The 24,603-nt window shown below is 41.3% G+C and overlaps 1 protein-coding gene across 8 annotated transcripts in view; it reads right to left on the bottom strand.

Annotated features, from left to right (window-relative positions):
* The window catches only part of LOC118085691 (acetylserotonin O-methyltransferase), a 42,800-nt gene that overhangs the window by 8,793 nt on the left and 9,404 nt on the right, over window positions 1–24,603 (bottom strand). Inside the window, exons 1-9 of one of the 8 annotated variants that reach the window (XM_088667622.1) lie at window positions 15,731–15,819; window positions 13,968–14,143; window positions 13,370–13,544; window positions 12,456–12,585; window positions 12,196–12,264; window positions 9,321–9,439; window positions 8,280–8,420; window positions 7,243–7,365; window positions 3,221–3,643 (exon numbers count right to left, since the gene is read on the bottom strand). In XM_088667622.1, coding sequence (XP_088523748.1) covers window positions 3,435–3,643; window positions 7,243–7,365; window positions 8,280–8,420; window positions 9,321–9,439; window positions 12,196–12,264; window positions 12,456–12,585; window positions 13,370–13,544; window positions 13,968–14,039 — 1,038 coding nt within the window. In that variant the 5' untranslated portion in view covers window positions 14,040–14,143; window positions 15,731–15,819 and the 3' untranslated portion in view covers window positions 3,221–3,434. Of the gene's footprint in view, window positions 1–3,220; window positions 3,644–7,242; window positions 7,366–8,279; window positions 8,421–9,320; window positions 9,440–12,195; window positions 12,265–12,455; window positions 12,586–13,369; window positions 13,545–13,967; window positions 14,144–15,487; window positions 15,820–24,603 lie in introns of those variants that run through there. The other 7 variants (XM_088667623.1, XM_088667621.1, XM_088667624.1 and 4 more) reach the window with 7 other exon arrangements.

A 24,603-nucleotide genomic window follows, 5' to 3' on the forward strand; every position in this document is an offset into this window, starting at 1 on the left:
CCAATTTTAATCCCATACCACGTTGTCTTGAGTCATTATTCCTCTCGGGGGTCAGGTCACCGGGGTTTGGGGGGACTCCACCTATCCACTCAAATTTTACCTCATTCTACCATAGTTTATCCCATTCCTCCATTTGAATATTGTGTCCCACATCTTGTGCCCATTTAAGGATAACTGATTTAACATCTTCATCTTTCGTTTCCCAGTCCAGCAGCAGATTATACCTTTTTTATATTAACTTAGTAACATTTTCTATTATTTCTCTCTGAAAAGTTGAAATGTCATACGGAATATTTCATTCAATTGAAAATATTGTAACCAACCTGTTACATTCTCTCTAATTTTGTTAAAATCTTTCAATTTTAATTGGCTTTCTGATTCAATTAAGATCTTTATATATGTAGCCCATTTAGTGTCCATATTTAATTTCCCCCCTGATATTGTCTCTAATAGAGAAAACCACCATGGTGTTTTCTGTTCTAATAATCCTTTATACTTTTCCCAAACTTTAAAAATCGCTTTCCTTATAATGTTTTCAAAAGCTTTGATGTACTCTTGCCTTTTCATACCATAAGTACACATGCCAGCCAAATCTACCGTGTTTCTCACATTTTAAGACACGTCTTATATTTATTTTAATCAAGAAAACAAGCCTATGGCTTATTTTCGGGGGGTGTCTTATTCGGGGGCTGGATCATAACAGGGAAATGATTTTTATATGGATTTTACAGATGCTGTACAATTGGCTGTGTTTATTTCTCTGAGAGATTTTACTTTCTTGGGCTCCTTGATCACTGCAGATGAGTGCTCACTGCAGATGAGCCCTGAGTGCTCCCTGGAAGGACAGATCGTGAAGCTGAGGCTCCAATACTTTGGCCACCTCATGAGAAGAGAAGAATCCTTGGAAAAGACCCTGATGTTGGGAAAGATTGAGGGCACTAGGAGAAGGGGACGTCAGAGGACAAGATGGTTGGACAGTGTTCTCGAAGCTACGAACATGAGTTTGACCAAACTGTGGGAGGCAGTGCAAGACAGGAGTGCCTGGCGTGCTATGGTCCATGGGGTCACGAAGAGTCGGACACGACTAAACGACTAAACAACAACAACAACAACAACAACAACAACAACAACAACAACAACAACAAATAGCTGTTAAGTACTTTCCTTTGATGCCCAGATCTCATGGCTACAATAAGGTTTCTACCTTTCAGGACAAAGGCAAGGTGATAATAGGAAGTTGTCTTCATCCATCTCCTTAATCTCTTCTTTCATATGCATAACCTTTGAAGCCTAGGAATGCAAGTTGTCTGGGTCTCTCGGCAAAACGAGATGGGAGGGGATGTCAGTTTTTTAAAAACCCACCCGCGTGTCTGCGAGAGCTCACCACTTTCCTACTGTAGCTGCAGTTTTCCTGCCTCGCTCTCTGTCTCGGCCATCAAGAGGAAATCAACAGGCAACTCATGGCTGGGCACATACCGGTAGAATGGAAGGGGGAAAAGGTGGGGGGAAGCGAGAGGTGGCCTGTGTGTGTGTGTGTGTGTGTGAGAGAGAGAGAGAGAGAGAGAGAGAGAGAGGCGCACAGGGGGAGAAAAAGAGAGGCGCACAGGGGGAGAAAAAGAGAGGCGCACAGGGGGAGAAAAAGAGGCGCACAGGGGGAGAATAAGAGAGGTGCACAGGGGGAGAAAGAGACGCACAGGGGCAGAAAAAGAGAGGCACACGGAGGTCATTCATGAGGCAGCATCTTTAATCGCCGCTCTTTTCTTCTTCGTGCCTTCCTCTCCTCTCCACCGCAAATGCTACTTTTGTCCTCTTCACCGAGTAGAGCTCACATATGGTAGCACTACGGCTTATTTTCGGGGTATGTCTTATATTTTTTCAATGCATGAAAATCGTGCCATGGCTTATTTTATAGGGACGTCTTAAAATGTGAGAAACACTGAATTGTCAGGGCCTTCCAAATCTAATAAATATGTATTTTAAAATTTTATCCATTCCTGGATCCAGCAAAAACAGGAGGCTACATAATATAATTTCAGATCTGGCAGGGAGAAGCCTCCTCTACCTTTAATATCTGTTACTAATGTATACTTTATTCATGGCTTCTGCCACATCATACAAATTTTGAAATATCCTTATCTTTGAAGCATCCCATATTGCTAGTTACCAGGACTGCTTGGAATAAAAACAACATTTTTACAGTACATTCATCTTAATAACTGATATTCATCCTAACAAAGACAAGTTCATTTTATTCCAAATTTCCAAAAAGATTTTCTCAGTTCTGACAGCTCCCATGGAAATCTGCAGCTAACTGAAAAGGGAAGCTAGCTTGGCACTGTTACTGGGAGGGAACTTGGGGTGTAAGAAGGGTGACCATGCTTAACTGAAAGGGCTAAATAGGGCCCAGCTTGGGTGTCCCAAGCCCAGCATGCATTACATAACAGAGGGATGTTAACATCAAGAAGGCCAAGGGGCTTTTCAGAGCAACAGGAGCAGGTGTGACCCAGAGTGACCCTTGGATGTGGAAAGAGGTGCTGGGTGGGCATTGGAAGGGGAATTGTATGCAGTGGGGTCAGAGGGTCATGGAATGCTAAAAACACAGATAGGAACCATTCAGATTCGTGCTACACGGATAAGGACACGAACCTGTTTTGGATAGCTATGATAGGCCATGAAAGAAACCGACTTGGTAGTGCTGAGCGAATTTACACTTGCAAATCATTGTCTTTAGCTAGACTCAAATGAATTGGAGTGAATGTCTTCAGTACTTGTGGATGTAGCAGTTTCACTCCGGGAGAGGCGTAGCGTGGGCAGACTGAGGGGGACCATTGCCCCAGGTGCAGTTTTTCTGAGGGAGCACTTTGCTCCTCACCTGGTCCCTATCAGCCCCTCAATGCTTTGTAAATCCGAACCCACACCCCAGCTTTACAAAGCAATGTGGGGCTGGCAGGGAATGAGGAAGAAGCAACAGTCTTGTACCCCTCCAATTGGACTGATTGGAAGGAGGCATTCCCGGCCTGCTGCGTCCATCTCATGTTGCCCTCCACGCCCCCTGGGGCAACCATCCTGGGCGCTATGAAGACATACATACATACGTACATACATACATAACCTGAGGCAATATGGGATACAACCTCTTTCTTTTTCCTGGTTTGGCTCATGTGCTCGTAGAAAAAAAGGCAAGCAGGGAAATGAAGGTAATAACTACTTACAACGGTGGTTAACATGTACGATAACAATTTTTATTATTATTTTAGCTTCTCAGTGTTCAACCATAATGATAAGCAAGGGGGTGGAGGAGATATTTCCACATGGTGAGGATTTGCAACAACAATAAAAGTAAAGCGATTAAGTATGTTCAGTTATGGCTACAAAGAATCGGGCAGAAATATATCTGTTCAGTCACGACGCTCACTGAATGTTCTTGGTCAATGTTATTGTCTTCCTAAAATGGCATCAAAGAGGCCTGTTTTCTTTTGCTGAATCTCCTTAAAGCCAGCGGCACTGAGGAGCGCATTGTACTCTGACGGGGTCCGTTCTTTCCCTTGAGTACAAAGCAGCATAAGCATACCGTATATATGAGCTTCCAATGGCCCTGTTCTGTCTTCATTGAGAACTATTTCCACTACTAGAACTCCACCACCTGTTTCAGAAAAGGACATAGAGATGTATCATTACATATTACAAAGCAGCATGTTACTTTTCCCAGGTGTCCTAGGATCAGAAGCTCAAGAAATAAAGGAATTGATATGATATGGTCCACCCCTGGTATATTACAAAAAGTGGTTAAAAGTGAAATAAAGACTAAATCAATTACCGACCATAACCCAATAATGATAAAGATTAAGGGGAAGAATAGGAAGTTTAATAGATGGAGAATGGATGAAAGAATTTTGAACGATGAGGCATTTGTCAAAAAAATGAAGGAATTATTAAAAGAGTTTTTTAAGAATAATGTATCAGAAGAGGTAGATCTAACAACAACAACATGGGATGCGAGTAAGGCCTTTGTCCAAGGCCTGTATATTCAACAGAAAAGCAAAGTTAGAAGGGAAAGAGAAAAAAATATGGAGGAAATTAAGGGACAAATCAAGGAGAAAGAAAGAGATCTGGCAAGCAACCCAAGGAACGAAGCCCTAGTGATGAGAATAAAAATCTTGCAAAAAGAGCTATCAGTATTAGTGGGTCAAGAAATTGAGAATAAAATAAGATGGAGTAAACAAAAAACATTTGAATGGGGAGGGAAGGCAGGGAAATTACTTGCATGGAAATTAAGGAAAATGCAGAAAGGAAGATTGATCACGGGCATAATAGATAAAGGGGGGAAATTGACAAGATCGGAGGATATACAAAAACGTCTTACACACTATTATAAAAAATTATATGGGAAAGGGAATATTAATGAAAATAAGTTAGAAACTAATTTTCTAGGGAAAAGGGGGAAAATAATTATGGAAGAAGAAAAAGATTTATTAAATAAGCCAGTGTCTCTGCAAGAAATTTATGAGGCTATTAAGAAAGCAAAGGTGGGTAAGTCACCTGGGACAGACGGCCTGTCCAGCCAGCATTCTAAAATATTTAAGGAAGAGATTGGAGGGGTGTATCAGAAATTAGTCAATAGAACTATGGAAGGAGGGCCAGTGCCAAGATCATGGCAAGAGGCTTATATTACACTGATCCCGAAGGATGAAGAAGAGTTTAAGCAAGTTGGGAATTTCAGACCTATCTCACTCCTTAATGTTGATTATAAATTATTTGCCGAGATCCTTGCCAATAGATTAAAAGGAATTCTGAACAGGATCATAGGACAGAACCAACAGGGATTCTTGCCGGGAAGAAAGATGGCTAGGAATATGAGGATCCTCTTGGATTTGATAGAATATTTGGATTGGACGCCGGGCAAAGGGGCTGCCTTTGTTTTCCTTGATATTGAAAAAGCCTTTGATTCTCTATCGTGGGAATTTATGAAGAAATCATTAGCTAAAATAGGAATTAAGGGGAATTTTTTGGAAGGAATTAATTCGATTTATGATAGACAATTTGCAAAATTAATCTTAAATGGGGAGGTGATGGAGGAGTTTGAGATAAGAAAGGGAACAAGGCAAGGGTGTCCCCTATCCCCGTTATTATTTATATTATCTATTGAGTCTTTGCTGGACGATATCAAGGAAAACAAGGAAGTTAGAGGAATTAGAGTCAAAAAGACAATATATAAAATCAATGCCTTTGCTGACGATATGATAGTGATGACAGAGGAACCAAAGGAATCGATTATGAATCTAAAAGAGATTTTAAGAACATTTGAAGAAGTATCAGGGCTTAGAATCAATGGGGGGAAAACAAAAATATTAGTCAAAAATATAAGGAAGGAAGGAATGTTAAGTTTAGGGACATTAACGGAATGGGAAATAGTCAAAAAAGTTAAATATTTGGGAATTGAGATTAGCGCAAATAAAATAGAGCTTTTTGAAAATAATTATGGGAAAATATGGAGGGAGACTAAAAAGGAGATGGAAAGATGGAAAGATTTAAATTTATCCTTCTCAAGTAGAATAGCTACGATTAAGATGGTAATATTGCCTAGGATCCTATTCCTGTTTCAAATGTTGTCTATAGTGGGGGGAAAGGAGATATTTGACAATTGGAGAAGAGATTTGAACAATTTCATTTGGCTAGGGAAAAAGGCAAGGATCCAATACAAATTGCTTACAGATGCTAAAGAAAGGGGAGGATGGGGGGTCCCGGATCTTAGGATTTATTATGCATCCACATGTTTTTGTTGGCTTAGGGAATGGTTGGTATTGGAAGATGAAGAAATTTTAGAAGTGGAAGGTTTTAGAAATGTAACTGGGTGGCATACATATCTCTTACAAGAAGATAGGAAGAAACTTAAACTATTCTCAGACCATGTAATAAAAAAGTCAATTCTTAAGGTTTGGCAGGAATTTAAGGATTTAATAGAGCCTAAAGTACCGTGGTGGGCCTCTTCATTGGAGATGACGTCAATGGGAGGTGGAAGCAAGAATGGGAGATGGTTAACGTACCAAGATTTAATAGAAAAAGATGGAGAACAATTAGTGTTAAAATCTTATGATCAAATTAAATTAAGTTGTACGAGTTGGTTACAATATCTCCAATTGCAAAGTTTATTTCAAGAACACAAAAAATAGGCTTTGGGAAAGAGAAATCTAAATCACAGGAGATTTTAATTGAAAATACTGTTAAACCATTGTCAAAGATCTACAAATTTCTTTTGGAGTGGGAGCTGAAGGACAAAGAAATAAAATGTGTGATGGTTAAATGGGCCCAAGATCTAGGAAGGCCAATTTACAAAGCCCAATGGGATAAATTATGGAGAATCACAATGAAGTTTACGGCCTGTACCGGAATAAAAGAAAATATGTTAAAAATGGTTTACAGGTGGCATTTAACACCGGAAAGGATAGCCAAAATATACAAAAACGAAGCAAGCAATTATTGGAAATGCCAAAATAAAGGGGGAAATTATATACATTGTTGGTGGGGATGTGAAAAGATTAAGGAATTCTGGGGAGAGGTTTACGAGGAATTGAAAAAAATGTAAAGGGTTACCTTTAAAAAAAACCCAGAATATTTTCTATTGAGTCTGATACCTGGAAACCTCCCAGAAGACAGGATAGATATTTTTCTTCACTCCTGTGCGGCAGCAAAACTGCTGATCGGTCAAAAATGGAAAAAGGAAGAGATACCCACAATTCAAGAGTGGCAGTTAAAATTAATTGAATTTATGAACCTAGATAGAATGACGGCGGCAATTAGGAATAATTCGAAACAAAGTTCTAAAAAGAAATGGGAATATGTAGAAGAATATTTTAAGAAAAAAGATATCAAAACAGAGTTGGTGATCTGTTTGGACTAGCTGGCCACAAGGGATTTTATCGGGAAATTTGATGAGGAGGGAATTAAAAATCAGGTTTTGTTTCAGGGAAGAGTAACGCAAGTAATGGGGAAAACTCAAAGTAAAGCGATGTGTAAAAGTTTGGAAGTTATTTTATTTATTATTGTATAATTGAAATTTGTATTTCTTTTTTGTATGGATTTTAATGTGAATTAATAAAGATTTTTTAAAAAATATATAAAAAAAGAAATGCAGCTGCGCCTGAGTGGCACACAGACATAAGGGGAAGGGGCCGTGGGGAAATCCAAGCACCTTGGAATGCAAATCAGTTCCCACAGGAAACACCTTGGACACCATGCACCTACCAGGCTTGCAGGCTTTGTGCAGTCTAGTTAGCAGTTGCACACACTTCTCATCTGGAAAGCAGTGCAGGATCCTAGCCAAAATATACAAGTCAGCTTCTGGAATTGGGTCTTTAAAACAATCACCTGAAATAAAACGAGTAGAGTTTTAATTTTGTATTTCTTAGGGTAGAAAGTATTGATCTGATGTGTAGAGATCTTTCCTATTCTAATTAATTCAGGAGGGTTCTGGAAGCTTCTCTGTGTGAAAGAAACATTCAGAAGGTTCATGGTGTTTGGGTTATTCCTTCAGAGAAGATGAGTACAGCTGCTTTAAACTGGCTCTCTTATCTTTTTCTGTCAATGTCATGGTGACTATAAAAGTATGGTCAGAAGGAGCCCGAGATTCACTTTTACTTTCTATCTCTTTTCCCTCTGGTGTGGTGTTCTGTACATAGTATAATATAATGTTAAGGTTATGCTTATTATAAGTTATTGATTGTAATTTTAAGTTAAGTCTGCTGCAAATGGATTTCTTATGGACAGTGCCAATCCTGAATGTATTGGATTTGTGACCATTATGCTCATTTGCCTTCAGTAGCAGTAAAGCTCTGCTGGATTAAAGACAATTGCCTCTGGTCTATTTTTTTGGAAATCCTGCAACGTGTTAAAGTTTTTAATCTGAGGACTATATACTGGAATCTGATCTGGATCAATATTGAGTAGAATTCCATGGTGAAATCATTATTATTCTTACAGAGACTGGAGGCAGAGCATAACCATCACAGCTCGTAGTCATTTATAGACTTATCTCCAGGAATTTGCCTAATTCCAATCCAAATTGGTGGCCTTCACTGCCTCCTGTGGGAGTGAGTTCTATAGTTCAACAATGTATGTGCTCCCACCAGCCCCAGTCAGCATGGTCAAGGATGATGGGAGTTGTAGTCCAACCATAACTAAAGGGTCACTGATTCTCAATCCCTGCTTAGTGCATGGCTGTCTTCTATTCCATTGTTAGCGGAAAAATGATGGAACCTTTGTAGGATAAAAGAACATTTTACCTCCATGAAAAGTAATCCGGTGTTCCTCTGAAGAGACAAAATGCTTCTTTCCTGTTTCCACTACTTCAGGTAGGTCGAAAATGGTCACTTTAGAATTTGGATACAATGAAATATATTCCTTTGCCAGGGCACCACTACATCCTTAAGGGGAGAACCAAATGGGGAAAATGAACATGTTGTGCATATCAAAGCTTTTCCCCAAAATTCCTGCGCATATCTTTAAGATAGCACACCAGATAGGTGGACATCCAGTCATTTCATTCAGTGGTAAGTATGTGCCACTTTTGCAGTTCTGAGGATGGGATAGTTCAGAGTTTGGGTCATGGGTTATTAGGGGGTGAGAGGACAATATTGTACTTGCACAACACAAAGCAAAACCTTGTGCTGCAATTCTATCCTGTTTAGCAGGAGCAATGAAAATACAGTCCAGAGGAATATGAGAGTTTGCCAGGCAGGCGTGGCCAACACACTTCTTTTCAGTGGACCTAATTGAGACTTCTCTCATTTGAGCTGAAGTCATCTATTGCCCTTCTCCCCACCTAACCCACTGACTCCTCCGCTGAGTGCCTAGGGCCCCCGTTCCTGCCTCTTTCCACCTGGCCCAGGGTGGGGCCTGACAGTCCTCCTAAAGACTGCTGCTGCGGCTGCTGCTCAGCAAGAACTGGGGTATTTGGGGGGAAAGTTTTGTTGGGAGTTTTTGCTGTTGTTACTGATATTAACTGATATTAACTTTTTGTATCTTTATTTTTTTGTGGAAATTGTTCAGTTTCATTAAGTAATGTGTTTTATTTATTTCTATTACTACTTTGCTATATTTGTAATTTTGTGAATCTTTTCATATTATAAGCCACCTTGACCATTGTTTTAACTGTGGAAAGGTGGCATACAGATCAAATGATGATGATGATGATGATGACGGCGACGACAGTGCTTACAGCTCAGGGGAAAATGGGATGGAGGGATGTTTCCTGTTCTACAACAGCAGCCTTATGATTTTGGAATGCCAGCATAGGAAGACATGTGATAATTTATAGTACTTACCTCCCACATCACAAACGAGTGGGAAATGAGAGAGATCAAATGCATTCAACACAACTCGACCACACAGACTCCACATCTCACGCATAAACTCCATGAATTCTCGCAAGCCGCTCTCTGTTCTAGTAATTCAAAATTGAATTGTCAGTTAACAGAGGAGATACCTATGAACAGAGGATAGTTATAGACAGGAGCCATATTCCACATAATGCTGTTGTTTTTTAGTTGTGTGTGGATTTCCTTTCCCTTCTTTGGCCTCATCCTTTTATTCCCATTGATACCAGTGGACAGATCATGATGGGATGTATCCATAATCCATACACAAATCTAAATACTACTGCTACTAATTATAATAATAATACATCATTTACTGTAGCTGTGCATCTCACCAGTATTTCAAAACCTCAGTGTTTATTTATTTATTTCCTTTGACAAAATTCATTTCCCTTGTGGTCACATCTGTGCCAGTGAATTGGACAAATAAGGCTTCTTCTAACTCTGTTGTGTGTGGCATGACATTGTTAAGAACTCAGCTAATGGCTGTTTAGTATGCCCAAACTCTTCCATCTGAATTCCATCTGGATAAACATTGCATATCTATGTTTCCATTGGTGGCCAAATGTGTTATTAAAAATGTAACAATTCTACAGGCTGTGGTTTCCAATATATGACCACTTAGAGGAGGGGGGAGGAGAAACCACCCCTCTTCAAACCCGCTCCTCTACATGTCAGTGGAGGCACTGATTTTAATAATGCTACACATGGAGGGGTCCGGGTGTATTCATTAGATGGGCAGAAGCCTATATCACTAGTCGTCCTGAGGAATTATTAAGCATTCATTCAGGACCCCATACAAAAGGAAGGGTTGAAGTGGACTGACTTCTCATTTTTCAAGTAATATATCTTTAAGTAGTTCTCTGGGTCCCAGGGCGCCTCATCACCCCCGATCCTTAATCTAAATATATAGAAATGTTCACGGTGCGTGCGCAGGGGCCAATGTATGGAGATACAGGGGGGAGGGGACAACAGAGGGCTCAGACAAAAGTGCATGCTGGGAAATAGAACCCAGAACCAAACAGTTCTTTTTCGAAGGGTGGGGGCCAAGGTATGGAGATACAGGGGGGAGGGGCCAACACTACCCAGGGACAACAGAGGGAAGGGTATCCTACCGAAACACAGGGATGAGCCGGGGTGGAGGGAGGAGGAGCAGGATACGTCATGGATCGGTACAGGGTGGGGTGGGGGGATCACAGGAAAGAACCACAGCAACGCGTGGCCGGGTCAGCTACTATATTATATTATATTATATTATATTATATTATATTATATTATATTATATTATATTATTACTAGCTGGCCCGGTCACGCGTTGCTGTGGCTCATCCCTGCGATTCCCCTCACCCTGTCCCGGTCCATAACGTATCCCGTTCCTTCCTCCCCCCCACCCCTGGCTCATCCCTATGATTCCCCCCACCCTGTCCTGATCCATGACATTTCCCGACCCCTCCTCCCCCCAACCCCCACCCAGACGAATCCCCACTTCCATTTGGCCTAGTTTGTAACAGCGAGCTGAGGTGCTGTGGAGAGGAAAGGTTTTCTAGCTACAGTACCAGTGCATCTGCCACTAGAGGGTGATGTTTTGTAACCTGGTTCTTTTCCCAGCATGCTCGACAGGGTCTCTTGGGTGACTTTTTAGGTCCCTAAAACAGGGTTTTACCTTGCACAGGTGTGACATTTGTATACCCCATGTAGCTAGGAACACTCGCATAATGGCATGTGACGCTGTGTCCAGATTTCATCGCTATCGCTCAAGAGGTTTTGGTGAAAGGTGGAAACCAACGGATATTGCTAGTTTACACATACACACATATATAATTATATTCATTTCATTTTATTTTATTTTATTATGCTATATTATATTATATTATATTATATTATATTATATTATATTATATTATATTATATTATATTATATTATATATCAATCTCATATTGCACTACTATTTATGATATGTTTTCAATTGCAATAAATAACTTTGAATTCTCTTTACACATTTTTCCTTAACTCCATTTTTTTAGTGACTGGTTTTTGCCCAAGGATAAGTTTGGCCATGGCAAAAGCTGCCTATTGGCAGCTGAATTTCATCAGTAGCCCCTGTCCACATGTTTCAAACCTTCTTTCTCAACTATTTCCCCAACTATCACTCCAGGAACTGTTAAAAAGGGCAGGGCCTCTAATGCCTGTACAGGATTCCCCCATAGTGAGCAAGTGGGGATGTCTGTTGATATGTCTGAGCACACATTGGCCTCTGGATTGTGGGAAACTGCCCTGAAGCAGTGAAAAGACTCAGAAATGGCTATTTGCTATGACTGGAAGCAGTTCTGCTTCAACATAGGAAAATACTGGAGGCAAACAAGGCAGGGTCTTCACAACTAGTCTGTTAGGGTGCCAACTTGAATAAAATATAGAGTGATCGCATGATAACTAATCACATGATGCAGTTCATACACAACATTTGAATGGGACTTCAAAAACATCAACTTGGGGGGGGGACCTGCCCCCTCAAGTATTTTATTGTGGGGGCTGAAGCTCCCACAGCCCCCAGGAGTTGCCTCCTATGTAGTTTGTGTAATGCAAGACCTGATAGCAAGGAATCTAATTGTAGACATCATGCTTAAATGGGGGAGGGGGAACCAGGTTTCCAAGTCTGGCATGCAGTAAGGGAGCTGCCAATATCATTAAAGATAACTATCAGAGAGGGGAGAAAGCAACACTGGCTAGAAAAGTTAGCAATAGGTTTCACACAGATTGCAAAGGGAAAGCTTTGCCCATTCTTTAAAAAGAAACAAGATCTAGAACAATACAAATTTTCTGTACCTGTAAAAAGCCTCATAGAAATTTTTTGTAGAAATGTCATTTATTCTATACGTCTGAGCCTCTCCTTCCCTGAAATAGAATATTTGTTTTAGTTTAAGAAAGAATGAGCATCGTAACTACATAATTAAATTTCAGTCTCTTCAACAAACAATTGAAGAAAGTTTACTACACACACAATTACATTTGTTGTCAAAAGCTGTGCCTACCAATCACAGGTTTGTTTATTTGTAACGTCTGTGAGTTTTTTTCAATCTCCTCACCTCACAGCATCAGCTAGGTGTTGTGCTCTCATATAAGTAAATTCAGTATTGAACTTCAAAGAATAATACTGAGTCTTTGGGCTTCTTTTGCCAAGGTAGAGATTGGCAAGGTTGGTGTTTCCATAAAGCGCTTAAAATGAAGGGGACAAAAGATTAACGTTTTGACACCTCTGTGCAAAACCCCTTTCCCTCCCCAGTTCTGCAGGGACAAAATGCTTAAAACAAGCATAATGGAGCAAACGTCACATTTCTAGGATTCCACGTCATGCTGCCCTCAATGTAAAAAAGTGCAACACCGAGACTGAAACTCTCCAGCTTCTCTTCCAGAAAAACGTATGCTGGCAGTGGAACTTCAGGGTGCAAAGCTGCCACATGGCCGAAAATGCCAAAAGCAGCCACTAGGAGTGGCCATTCTGAGATCTGGAGCGAACTAAGTACTGTATTAGAAATCTATGAACAGCAGGCAATTTCGTTTCATTTTAACATCTAAGTCAGGAAGACAGACTCTGAATGTCCTGAGCTGCACTGGTGCTTAGTGACCTGCACTAGCTGTCTGTTTGCTACTGAGCTTTCTCACTGACATTTGTAAACAACTAGGTACCAGCACAACTAACAGACCATCTCTCCATCTCACCCTTTACAATCATGAAAGGAGACTGTCATCTGCAAACCTATTGGGGGGAAAGCCCTTTCTGGGTCCAGCACCTGCTCTCTGGAATGCTCCCCAAAGAGAGATATGGGAAGCTCCATGTGCTTCAAATGTCTCCCAAACCTCAGATGTTTCCCTAGGCTTATTTGGATGCTATTCTGTTCAGTTGCTGGCTTGATGGTTTAAAGTTATTTACCGAAATTGATTTTCTAATGGTATTTTGACTTTATAGTATTGGTTAAATTTCCAAATAAAGAAGAAATACTTTGGTTGTCCTTCCTCTCCACTTGCAGGAACTTGTAGCCAACACAGGCATCCAGCAGTCTCTCCATCCCAAAGGGACTGGTACCCAGACGTTCGGCAATAGTCACTGAAGTCAATGGTTCCTTGGATTCCATCAGCAGATCGAATACACCAAGATCAGAGGCAGTGAACATAATCTGGATGCAAAAAGGGTGATGGAGTACAAAAGGAAAGAGTTCAAAATGGTCCATAGTTATTGACTTTTCAAAAAGGAACAAGATTCTTTTGAAACACAAAAAGATTATAATGCAGTTCAAGTCCATTTGAAGTGCAGAAATAAAAGTAGGACATAGGAGTTTTAAGCAAGTTAATTTTAAATTATTGCTGTATCCCACTTGTGCTATGGGGCTCATGCATAGACTCACAGTTCCTCTCATTTTTGTATCAAAACATTCAAGTGACAACACCAGAGGTTTCTGCCTTTGTTGGTGCTGGGTTGACCTCTATAACCCTAATATTTTCTTTGCCATTTAAAGGCATTTCTGATTCTATACAACCATTTACAAGCTGAAAGTTTCAAACTCCTTGCAAGTATTAAATTTTGCAGACAATACTTTTACCTTTGGAATTAGAAATGCATGCTGATTGAGAAATAACATTTTCAGAGCTTCAGCTTCTTCTGTCGCATTCATTGTTCTTTACTGTGTCTGTCAGAGACCTCACAGTCTTCCTCTGATGAGCAAGTTGTTGTTGGAATAAAGAGCGCTCTGCTTGTGGCCCTTTTAATCAGAATTCACTGAAAATGAATTGCCAATAAATAAGTCTAGATAAATGCCAATGAACTTTGCAAATGACTGAGGTCAGAGATGTTGTGGGAAAGGCAAAATTGGAAAGGCATTTCTTTCTCACAAGTGCAGGAGGAAGGAAGAAACTGGAAATTATTGGCTTTGTCTATGTGAGGGAAAAGTGCTATCAAAACATGACAAGTGAGGTAAAATCAATTGGTGTCTGGAAATGCACAATTAACAAGTTATTGGAGACAATTATATTGGAAAATATATATAATAAGAATAATATTGGAGAAAACCGGGTATTGAAACTTGCTTAATCTAAATCATATATCCCAGTTTACAGCGGCCCTTTAAAGTACACTTCATGCAGAGTATATGCAGTCAGAAGTTGACCTGGCTAAGAAAACACCACCAAGAGCATAGGGTATTATTTCCCTTATATGAAACCCATTACTAGCTGCATACTTGTAAAAGTATGCAGATGAAAATACAAACAGTTGGGTTTCTTTAACTGAAAAACAAACTGAATCTAAAGAGACTTTAAACTAAAGATAAATGCTTTCTCCCACATTACAAACCTCCCACAAACTCCCAAAAAACTCCCATTAAACTACCCGAGAATTAACAGCAAACCAGCATTATAACTAAGCAATCATACTAAGATTCAACTAAGGAATCTCTTAAACTGAGAACAACTGAGAGAGTGATCTACTATGAGATGAATCAAACTGAAAGATCTAACTAAGAGACACAGAAGGCTTTCTGGCAGAGCCTTATATACAAGGAGCAGAGTCCACGCCTGTGGGCAATTAACAGAAACACCGGAACCTGTTTCTCTTAAAGAGACAGTATTTACAATAGACCGGCTCTAAAGTAACTTGACTATTCAAAAAATCCAACAAATTAATCAGAAGAGAGCTGGTGGTTTAGGGAAAACTCTCTTGCTGAAGTGAGCCCATTTGGATATTCTTAAAATACAGAAACACATTAACAAAGAAGCGTCACATGCAAGCCACATTTTAGGAGCCATTTTTGTGCCAAAGTCAACAAAAGGGAATGGCAAAAATTCCCAAGAAGCTCACTAAAGAAATCACTTCAAAAAATGAATTATTTGTAATAACAATATAGAGAAATTCAGGGAAATTTATCAAGTACAGTAGTAATGCTGAACGAGGATAGGTAGAGCCTGAAGAAGAAAAGTTAAGGAGCACGAGAAAGGAATCAATGGGAATCCAAGAGAAAGAAAATGAACAATGAGGAGTTTCCCACAGAAGGGAAATGGAATCACAGAGATACTAAGAATCAGAGAATCCAGAAACAGAAAGCTTTGAGGGCAAGGGACCACATACCTGTGGAGACACAGCAAAAACAGAACAGCAGGATTGTTCTGCGTGAAGCTCACCTTGAGCCATTCACCAACTCTCATCCAAACCTACCTCATTGTGAGAATGACCTTATTGTGAGAATAAAGTCGAAGTGGGGAAAACTAGGGATGTCACCTTGAACTCCTTGAAGGAAAGGTGGGGAGATCTAAATGTAGCAGGAGGCTGCAGCGTCCTTGACCAAGCCAAAGGAGCAGCAAAAAGACTAACCTTTATGTGGCTTCCTCCCAGGTAGCAGCTGTAATCATATGAGGCACACTTCCCAAGTTGACAATGTGGTGATCTGCAGTCCTATGGCTGCTCAGAAAACAGCTGCATTGGATTACATAGCATGTAGCCAACCCCACCCACCAAGTTACTTAATTGGGTTTAGTATTGCAGCCTTTATCAGGAGCTAATATTGGCTTTGCTGAATCAGTTGCTCGGAGGAGAAACAACAACAAAAAACAAAAACCAAGAGAGTCCTGAGGTACCTCAATGGACCAAATATTTGTTATTCCGGCACAAGATGAGCTGAACTTGAGTCTATTTCTTCATATACATGGTGTGATTCTCAATTACAGAGGCGTGGGGAGGTGTGGACAAGCTGAACTAGAGTCTATTTTATCACATACATGGTGTGATTCTCAATTACAGGGGCTTGGGGAGGGCAAAGGAAGGGGAGTTGGATGCAGTGGGTCAGAAGGAAATGAAATGCCAGAAACGCAGATAGGAACTGTTTACATTTGAGCTACAATGAAGGCAGGATAACTCTGCGCCAAATGCTCATTTTCCACCTCAATGTCTGGCCTTATTTTATTTTATTTTTTAAATAATTTTTATTGGTTTTAATACAAAGAAGACAAACATAACATACAATGTAGACTCTGTCCCTTCAATTTCCCTCCACCCACAAGACCACTTCTGCCACCAGTAGTGCCCGTGGGCATTGGGAACCAAAGGGGTCCATTTTTAGCTGGGTTTTGACCTCCCCCCTCCTTCCTCCCCCCTCATCCCCTCCCTGCCACTGAGAGGACAGGGATGGAGGTTCTCTGGGGCTCGGTTTTCCCCCAGCTGATTCTTCAGCATAACAATCAAAAAACAGCAACAAAGCAGCAAAACAATAAAATAGAAAAAAGAAAAAGAAAAAAAGAAATAAGAAAAAGAAAATTAAATTTTCCCAAATCTTAATTTCTTAACATTATAATAGTGACTTCCCCAAATCTCTTCCTCCTGATTTTCCTTACTTCTCTAATTAATTATGGCGGGTTTCTACTCTAATTCAATATCTTATTCTTACCCTATTAACTTAATCCACCTCCTTCTTCTTGCCGGCCTCCCACGAGCCCTCCTCTGCCACAAGAGGGACTCGTGGGGCCCAGCACTTCAAAGGTTCCATTTTTTGTGTCTGGGTTTCCCTCTACCCCCTCCCTTCCCCCCCCCGGGCACCCCCTGCCACTGGGTGCCACCGAGTAATAAGAGAGATACAGGCAGCTCTCTACCCAAACACCTATCTAAACACAAACTTCATCATATTAATCCACAAATTCTTTCCTCAGCCCTTCTTATACCTCCCTCCAGAAAGGTCAATTTTTTTCACACTCTCCCTTCCCCCTCCCGATATCTTTTCCCCCAATTGGATCAGCATTCCTTAAGCAAGCCAAGATGTCAGAAACCGTCATTCAAGAACCAAAAAACCTTTAAGCTAAAATTCTCACCCCACACCAGTTCTTTCCCCCTTGCAACTCCATACCCCCAATCCCCCCTCCCCCTGCCCTTCCTCTCCCTCAATGACATAACTCCCCATTTCAGTCCCTCCAGGTTCCTTCTTTCCATTGATCTTTATTTCAATTTTCTCCTTATCACTCTGTTCTTCTTTTTCAAATCCTTGTTTTGTCTCATCCACCAAGTATTTTTTATGGTCCAGATCATCTTCTTCTTTGTCCTCAAATTGTTGCTCCTCATACTCAGTCTCAGAGTCAAAACTATCAAAGTCAAAATTATCCAAATCCTGATCTTGAATCTCCTTTTCTAATGATGATACATTAGGATGTTGTCTTTCCTTATAAATGTCCTCCCATATTTGTAGATAATTCAGCACAGCCACCTGGAAGGCTTGAGAATACTTTGTTTTCATAGTTCTCTTAACCGCAAACAGGCAGTAGATAGAGGGGAAAGAGTGCTGGAAAATTCCTTGCTTTTACACGGTCGACTCCATCTTGGCTGATCTTCTCTTTTGTCTTTAACTCCATCAAAAGTCCAGTCCCAATTCCAAATTTTTACTTCCACAGTAACGCAATAAATTTCCTTAGTCTTTTAGCAGCTTAGCAGCTTTTGACAGCTTTTGACAGCTGTCAAAATACTTTTCCTTTATTAATGCTAAACCTCAAGGGGTGCCGGACTCGGGAGCTGAGAAGGGTTGAAAAAGTCTTTCTTTCTTTCGGGTTCACAATCCAAAAACTTTTTTTTTCCTTTTTCGGCTTGAGGATATTTAATGTGCCTCCCAATTAGCCAATAGGAAGAGATCGACTTCCGTTTTTTTAGAATCTCTCCTATTTTCGAGATTAATTTTTTAAAAGTCCAAATATAGATTTTACTTACTTTGTATCAGTCTCTTATTTTTTTTGGAAGAATCCGCCGCTTGCCGGGTGAAGACTCGGAGCTTCGCTTCTCGGAGGTAAAATGGATCCCAAAATGGCTCGCGCGACTCCACTCCGCTGGCTCTCGATCGCTCTACTGAGCTCTCGGGCAGCGGAGGATGTCACGGCTAAAAATTGGCCGCTGTTTCTTTAATGCTGGGGAGCTGGGTCAGCATGAGTCAGCAGCCTGCAGTGACTCATGCAACCTTTCACCTAATTTCACCTAATACCTGTATATATGTTTGTGGTGTTTGCTGGATGTTAGTTGGTTGGTCGGGTTCTTTGGTTGGTTGGTTGGTTGGTTGGAGAAAGCTGGTGGTGTTGATGTCTGTCGTTCTGCAGTTAAAGACTTTTAAGAATAAAAGCAGAATATACTCTGCAAGGACACTCTTCGTGGAGTCTTTTGTGCCAGGCAAAGCAGGTCAGAAGCTTTGGCATATTATTTCAAAACACTGACAGGTTATGGGCCCAGTGTTTCTGAGCATGTGCAGAGTGCAAAACGACTAACAGCATCTCAGCAGGGAGCTGGTGAGTCCTGGTGGTGTATTGAGCCAGTGGCTGTGCATTGGAGCAGTCGTGACAAGCTGTAACTGTCTGCAGCGACGCTGGAGCGGCAAGAAGGCACCCAGCATTGGCTACTGGAGCAGCTTGACTCACTACAGGACCGCAGCAGGCGACTCACAGAGCGGCTACATTGGTTGCAGAGCCAGGTGGAACCTGAGGGTCAACAGAGGCAGCAGCTAGAAGCCGGTGAGTGTCAGCCAGGATCATCCAGTCAGACTCTACAGAGAGAGTCTGGAGAGATTGCTGGAGGCCCTTCTGAAGGGGCTCAGCAAGCACCAGCAGAGATGGCAGGTTTCCAGTCTTCCCAAGTTGTAAATATTGGGGGAGGCATTCCTTTTGAACTTCTCTCAGAAAGCAACTGGCTGAGTTGGTCAATAAGAATGGAGTTGTTGCTAAGGAGAGATGGACTATGGGACTGTGTTGAGACTGAGGTTTCAAGATGGGACTCTGCTGATAAAAAACGACTGGATGAAAGGGCTCGTACCCAAATTATGCTGTGTTTGAGCAACTCTCAGTTACTGCATGTTGCAAATGCTACCACAGCGTTGAGTGCTGGAATTTATTAAAGGCAGTGCATGTCAGAGAAACTGCTGGAACCATCATTTCTCTGACCAGAAGGCTGTTCAGGACTGTTATGAAAGAAGGTGAGAGTTTGACAACTCATCTTCAAACGCTGAAATCTCTGTTTCTTCAACTACAGCAGAGAGGTAAGCGTTATGATGAAACTGATCAAACATACATTATTCTTTCGAGTTTGCCTGATAGCTGGATGCCCGTGATTAACAGCATGGAGAGTATGCGTCCCAGAGATCTGACCCTTGAGTATGTGGTTGGAAGATTGACCGAGGAAGCAGAAAGAAGGTCAGATAGACAGGCTGAACTCCAACAGAGGAGGAGTTACAGCCGAGGGGGCCAGCAGCAGAATCTGCCAAAGGAGCAAAGTCAAGATTTGGACTTGGCCATGGCAGTGAGGAGGTGCTTTAGATGCAACCAACCAGGGCATCTCCAGCGTCAATGCAGGGCAAGACTTCCAGGAGACGACGTGGAGCAGAGACAGCAATCGACACAGAAACGTAAGCAGAAGGGGCTCTCTTCAGGGAAGAAGAACACGCGTTCTGCTCAGTTTGTTTTGCATTTTCTCGAGAGGAGAGGAAGATACCTCGAGGAACGTGGTTGCTGGACTCTGGCGGCAGCAGCAGCATAATCTGCAACAATCAGAAGGACTTTAAGACCCTGGGAAAGCCAGTCGATGGAAAAGACTCTATCTATCTTGCTGATGGTCATAAAAGCAAGATTAATGGCCAGGGAACATGTTTCCTGCAGTGTTTGAACACTACTCTGCCAGAGACTCTGTTTGTAAGCAGTTTGGACTACTGTTTACTGTCTGTAAGTTGTTTGATTAAAGCAGGGTATAGTGTTGAGTTCACGCAGGATGGTTGTCTGATAAAGAATGGAACTCAGGTATGTGGCCATGCAAAGATAGAAAATGGGCTGTATGTAATGCAAGACAAGCCTGTTAAAGCAGCCCAGGTGGTTCAAGAGAATTTGCCAGTTCATAAGGGGTGTATACATGAACTACATAGGAAACTGGGTCATGCAAATTTTCGTGTGCTTTCAGAGATGCAAAAGGTGTGCAAGAACCTAAAAGTAAAAAGCTCTAACTGTTTCTTAGACTGCAATGTATGCAAAATGGCCAAATCTAAGAGGAAGCCTGTGGCTTCTAAAAGTGACAGAGTATCTAAAGAGGTTTTAGAACTTGTCCATTGTGACGTGATAGGCCCTTTTCCACAGAAGACTGAAGGGGGCGCCAGATATGCTTTTCTGGTGATAGATGATAAATCACGTTTTAGTTGGCTGTTTTTGCTAAAACAGAAATCAGAGTGTTTTCCCACATTCAGAGAATGGGTTGCCCAAGCTGAAAGGCTCTTCAATCGTCCTGTTGTGCAGTTGCAAACAGATAGGGGCGGGGAATTTTTGAATAAACAGTTTGGGGCATGGTTGAGACGTAAGGGGATCACTCATCGTTTAACTAACCCTTATAGTCCTGCAGAAAATGGTCTGTGTGAAAGACGTGGGGCTGCAATACAATCAGTAAAGGACTGTCTGCTAGTGGATGCAGGATTAGGTCATAACCATAGGCTGTGGGGTGCAGCTTTCCTCACAGCGAACTTCCTGATTAATAGAACCTGGTCTAGCTCTATAAAGGATATTCCTTATCGTGTGTTGTTTGGGAAAGAACCAGAGTGGACTATGCTCCATAATTGGGGTTCTTGGGCACATGTAAATATCCCCAAAGCTCAGCGCCAAAAAGGGGGTGCTAGAGCACAGAGACTGCGTTTTGTGGGATATCAGTCCTATGGCAAAGGGTGGCGTTTCAATTTACGCCCAGGACGCGTGGTTTTGTCACGAAGCGCAGATTTCGCTGACCAGGACAGGTGGACCATGATCCACGCGAATCCAGATTGCCTACTGCCCCTGCAAGTAAGAGAGGAGGCTTCTTCTCAGCCATTGGCAACACAGGAGCAGGATGAGGAGGAGGCACAGATTTCCCCAAAAGATGTGACAATAGATGATACTTCTTCTCCAGAGGTAGAGGAAGAAGAGCCAGAGATAAGTGAGCAGGAAGAAGTAGTTTTGCCTAGACGTTCTCAGCGTTCAAACAAGGGTGTACCTCCTCAGCGTTTGACCCTAGGAGTGAGAGCATGTAATATGAATTCTGTAGAGCCACAAAGTTATAATGAAGTCTTAAACTTACCCCCTGGGGAACGTGCTTTGTGGCAACAAGCTATGAAAGAAGAAATGGACTCTTTTAAACGTAACAAAGTGTTTGAGGTCATAGTGCCGCCACCTGGTGGCAGAGTGGTGTCATGCAAGTGGGTCTACAAAAGAAAAACCCTTGCATCTGGAGAGCCACGTTTCAGAGCCAGATTAGTAGCCAGAGGGTTCACTCAGATTAAAGGGGAGAGCTATGATGAAGTGTTTTCTCCCACTTTAAAGAGTGAAACTTTTCGTTTAATGCTTTCCATTGCTGCTGTAAGAAAACTAGCAGTCCACCATTTTGATGTTGATGCTGCATATTTGCATGCAAATTTAGACCATGAAGTGTTAATGAAACAACCCCCAGGTTTTGAAGAGAGAAATGGTGCAGTCTGGCGTTTAAAAAAGGCTGTTTATGGACTCAAACAAAGTGGAAGATCTTGGAACCAGTGTTTAAATCAAGCCCTTGTAAAACTAGTTTTTAAAAAGAGTGTGGCTGATCCTTGCCTGTACACCAAGGGGACAGGCGACAAATATCTAATGCTCTTAGTCTTTGTAGATGATTTGCTTGTAGCAGGGAGTTCCACAGATGAAATCCAGAAGCTCACTAGTCAGCTGGAAAAGAGGTTTAAGCTTAAAGCCTTGGGGCCTGTAAGCAATTACTTGGGAGTAGAAGTAAGGCGAGAAGCTGATGGAAGCTTTCTATTGAGCCAGAAAGAGAAAATTAATCATCTGATAGAGCAGTTTGGTATGGAAAACTGCAAACCAGTTCAAACTCCCATGATACCAGATTTCACAAAGATAGTATGTGGTGATGAATTTGATCAGCCTGAGTTGTATCACTCAAAAATAGGATCATTGCTGTATTTAAGCCAGTGGTCAAGGCCAGACATTGCATGTGCTACAAATGTTCTGAGCCAACGTGTATCTAAACCCAGTACTGTTGATTGGTGTGGTTTGAAAAGGCTTATCCGATATCTAAAGGGGACAGCAAGTGTATGTTTAAAGATATCTAGTACACAAGATGAGAGGCTAGAAGTATTTGTTGATGCAAACTGGGGGAGCTGTGTAACTACCAGAAAATCTACAAGTGGAATGGTTGTGCTGTTTGCCAATTCCATAATTGGATGGCGTTCGAAGAAACAAGGATTTGTAGCAACTTCATCCTGTGACGCAGAATATGGGAGCCTGTCGCTAGCATGAAATGAAATCGTGTGGTTTATACAGATTCTAAAAGATCTAGATTGTAAAGTAGATTTGCCTATCCAAGTGTATGAAGATAGTCAATCATGCATTGCATTAGCGGGCTCGGAAATAATGAAATCCACATCAAAACATATTGCCATCCGTTATGCAAATGTTAGAGATTGTGTACAGAATGGGTTAATCAAATTGGAGTATTGTCAATCACAAGATAATATTGCTGATTTGTTTACTAAGCCTTTGCCAGCAACATGTCATTAGGAATTGATGACAAAACTGGGTTTATGTATATAGTATATGTATGTTTTGTTTTTCTGTTGGAGTTTTTGCATTTAAAGAAACAGAAGGGGTGTCACGGCTAAAAATTGGCCGCTGTTTCTTTAATGCTGGGGAGCTGGGTCAGCATGAGTCAGCAGCCTGCAGTGACTCATGCAACCTTTCACCTAATTTCACCTAATTTCACCTAATACCTGTATATATGTTAGTGGTGTTTGCTGGATGTTAGTTGGTTGGTCGGGTTCTTTGGTTGGTTGGTTGGAGAAAGCTGGTGGTGTTGATGTCTGTCGTTCTGCAGTTAAAGACTTTTAAGAATAAAAGCAGAATATACTCTACAAGGACACTCTTCGTGGAGTCTTTTGTGCCAGGCAAAGCAGGTCAGAAGCTTCGGCATATTATTTCAAAACACTGACAGAGGATTCGCGGAACGGAGCAGCTGCTGGGTCGTAAGTCACCGGGACTCTCTACCCGTTGCTTTTGTGGGGAGTCCGCTCGCTCTGCGGACTTCCCCCCCCTCCGAGAGGCCAGGGACTTCAGAGCGCAAAGTCCCTGTGTCCTCTTTCCTCAGCGCGACGGACCGGAAGCCTGTCTGGCCTTATTTTAGCTTGGCTGGGAAGGTTAAACAGCCAATGTGTGAGCCAAGGTCTCCCTACATCTCAAACTTGATAAAGTTGTGGCCAATTTTAATTCCATAGCACGTTGTCTTGAGTCATTATTCCGCTCGCGGGTCACCGGGGTTTGGGGGGACCCCACCTGTCCACTCAAATTTTACCTCATTCTACCATAGTTTATCCCATCCCTCCATTTGAATATTGTGTCCCACATCTTGTGCCCATTTAATGATAACTGATTTAACATCTTCATCTTTCGTTTCCCATTCCAGCAGCAGATTATACATTTTTTATATTAACTTAGTATCATTTTCTATTTCTCTCTGAAAAGTTGAAATGTCATACGGAATATTTCATTTTATTGAAAATATTGTAACCAACCTGTTAAATTCTCTCTAACTTTGTTAAATTCTTTCAATTTTAATTGGCTTTCTGATTCAATTAAGAACTGTCTATATGTAGCCCATTTAGTGTCCATATTTATTTTCCCACCTGATATTGCCTGTAATAGAGAAAACCACCATGGTGTTTTTTGTTCTAATAATCCTTTATATTTTTCCCAAAGTTTAAAAATTGCTTTCCTTACAATATGATTTCAAAAGCTTTGAGGTACTCTTGCCTTTTCATACCATAAGTACACATGCCAGCCAAATCTATTGTCAGGGCCTTCCAAATCTAATAAATATGTATTTTAAAATTTTATCCATTCCTGGATCCAGCAAAAACAGGAGGCTACGTAATATAATTTCAGATCTGGCAGGGAGAAGCCACCTCTACCTTTAATATCTGTTACTAATGTATACTTTATTCATGGCTTCTGTCCCGTCATACAAATTTTGAAATATCCTTATCTTTGAAGCATCCCATATTGCTAGTTACCAGGATTGCTTGGAATAAAAACAACATTTTTACAGTACATTCATCTTAATAACTGATATTCTTCCTAACAAAGACAAGTTCATTTTATTCCAAATTTCCAAAAAAGATTTTCTCAGTTCTGACAGCTCCCATGGAAATCTGCAGCTAATTGAAAAGGGAAGCCAGCTTGGCACTG

The sequence above is a fragment of the Zootoca vivipara genome, chromosome 4, assembly GCF_965207765.1.
Source record: "Zootoca vivipara chromosome 4, rZooViv2.hap1.1, whole genome shotgun sequence".
NCBI lineage: Eukaryota > Metazoa > Chordata > Lepidosauria > Squamata > Lacertidae > Zootoca > Zootoca vivipara.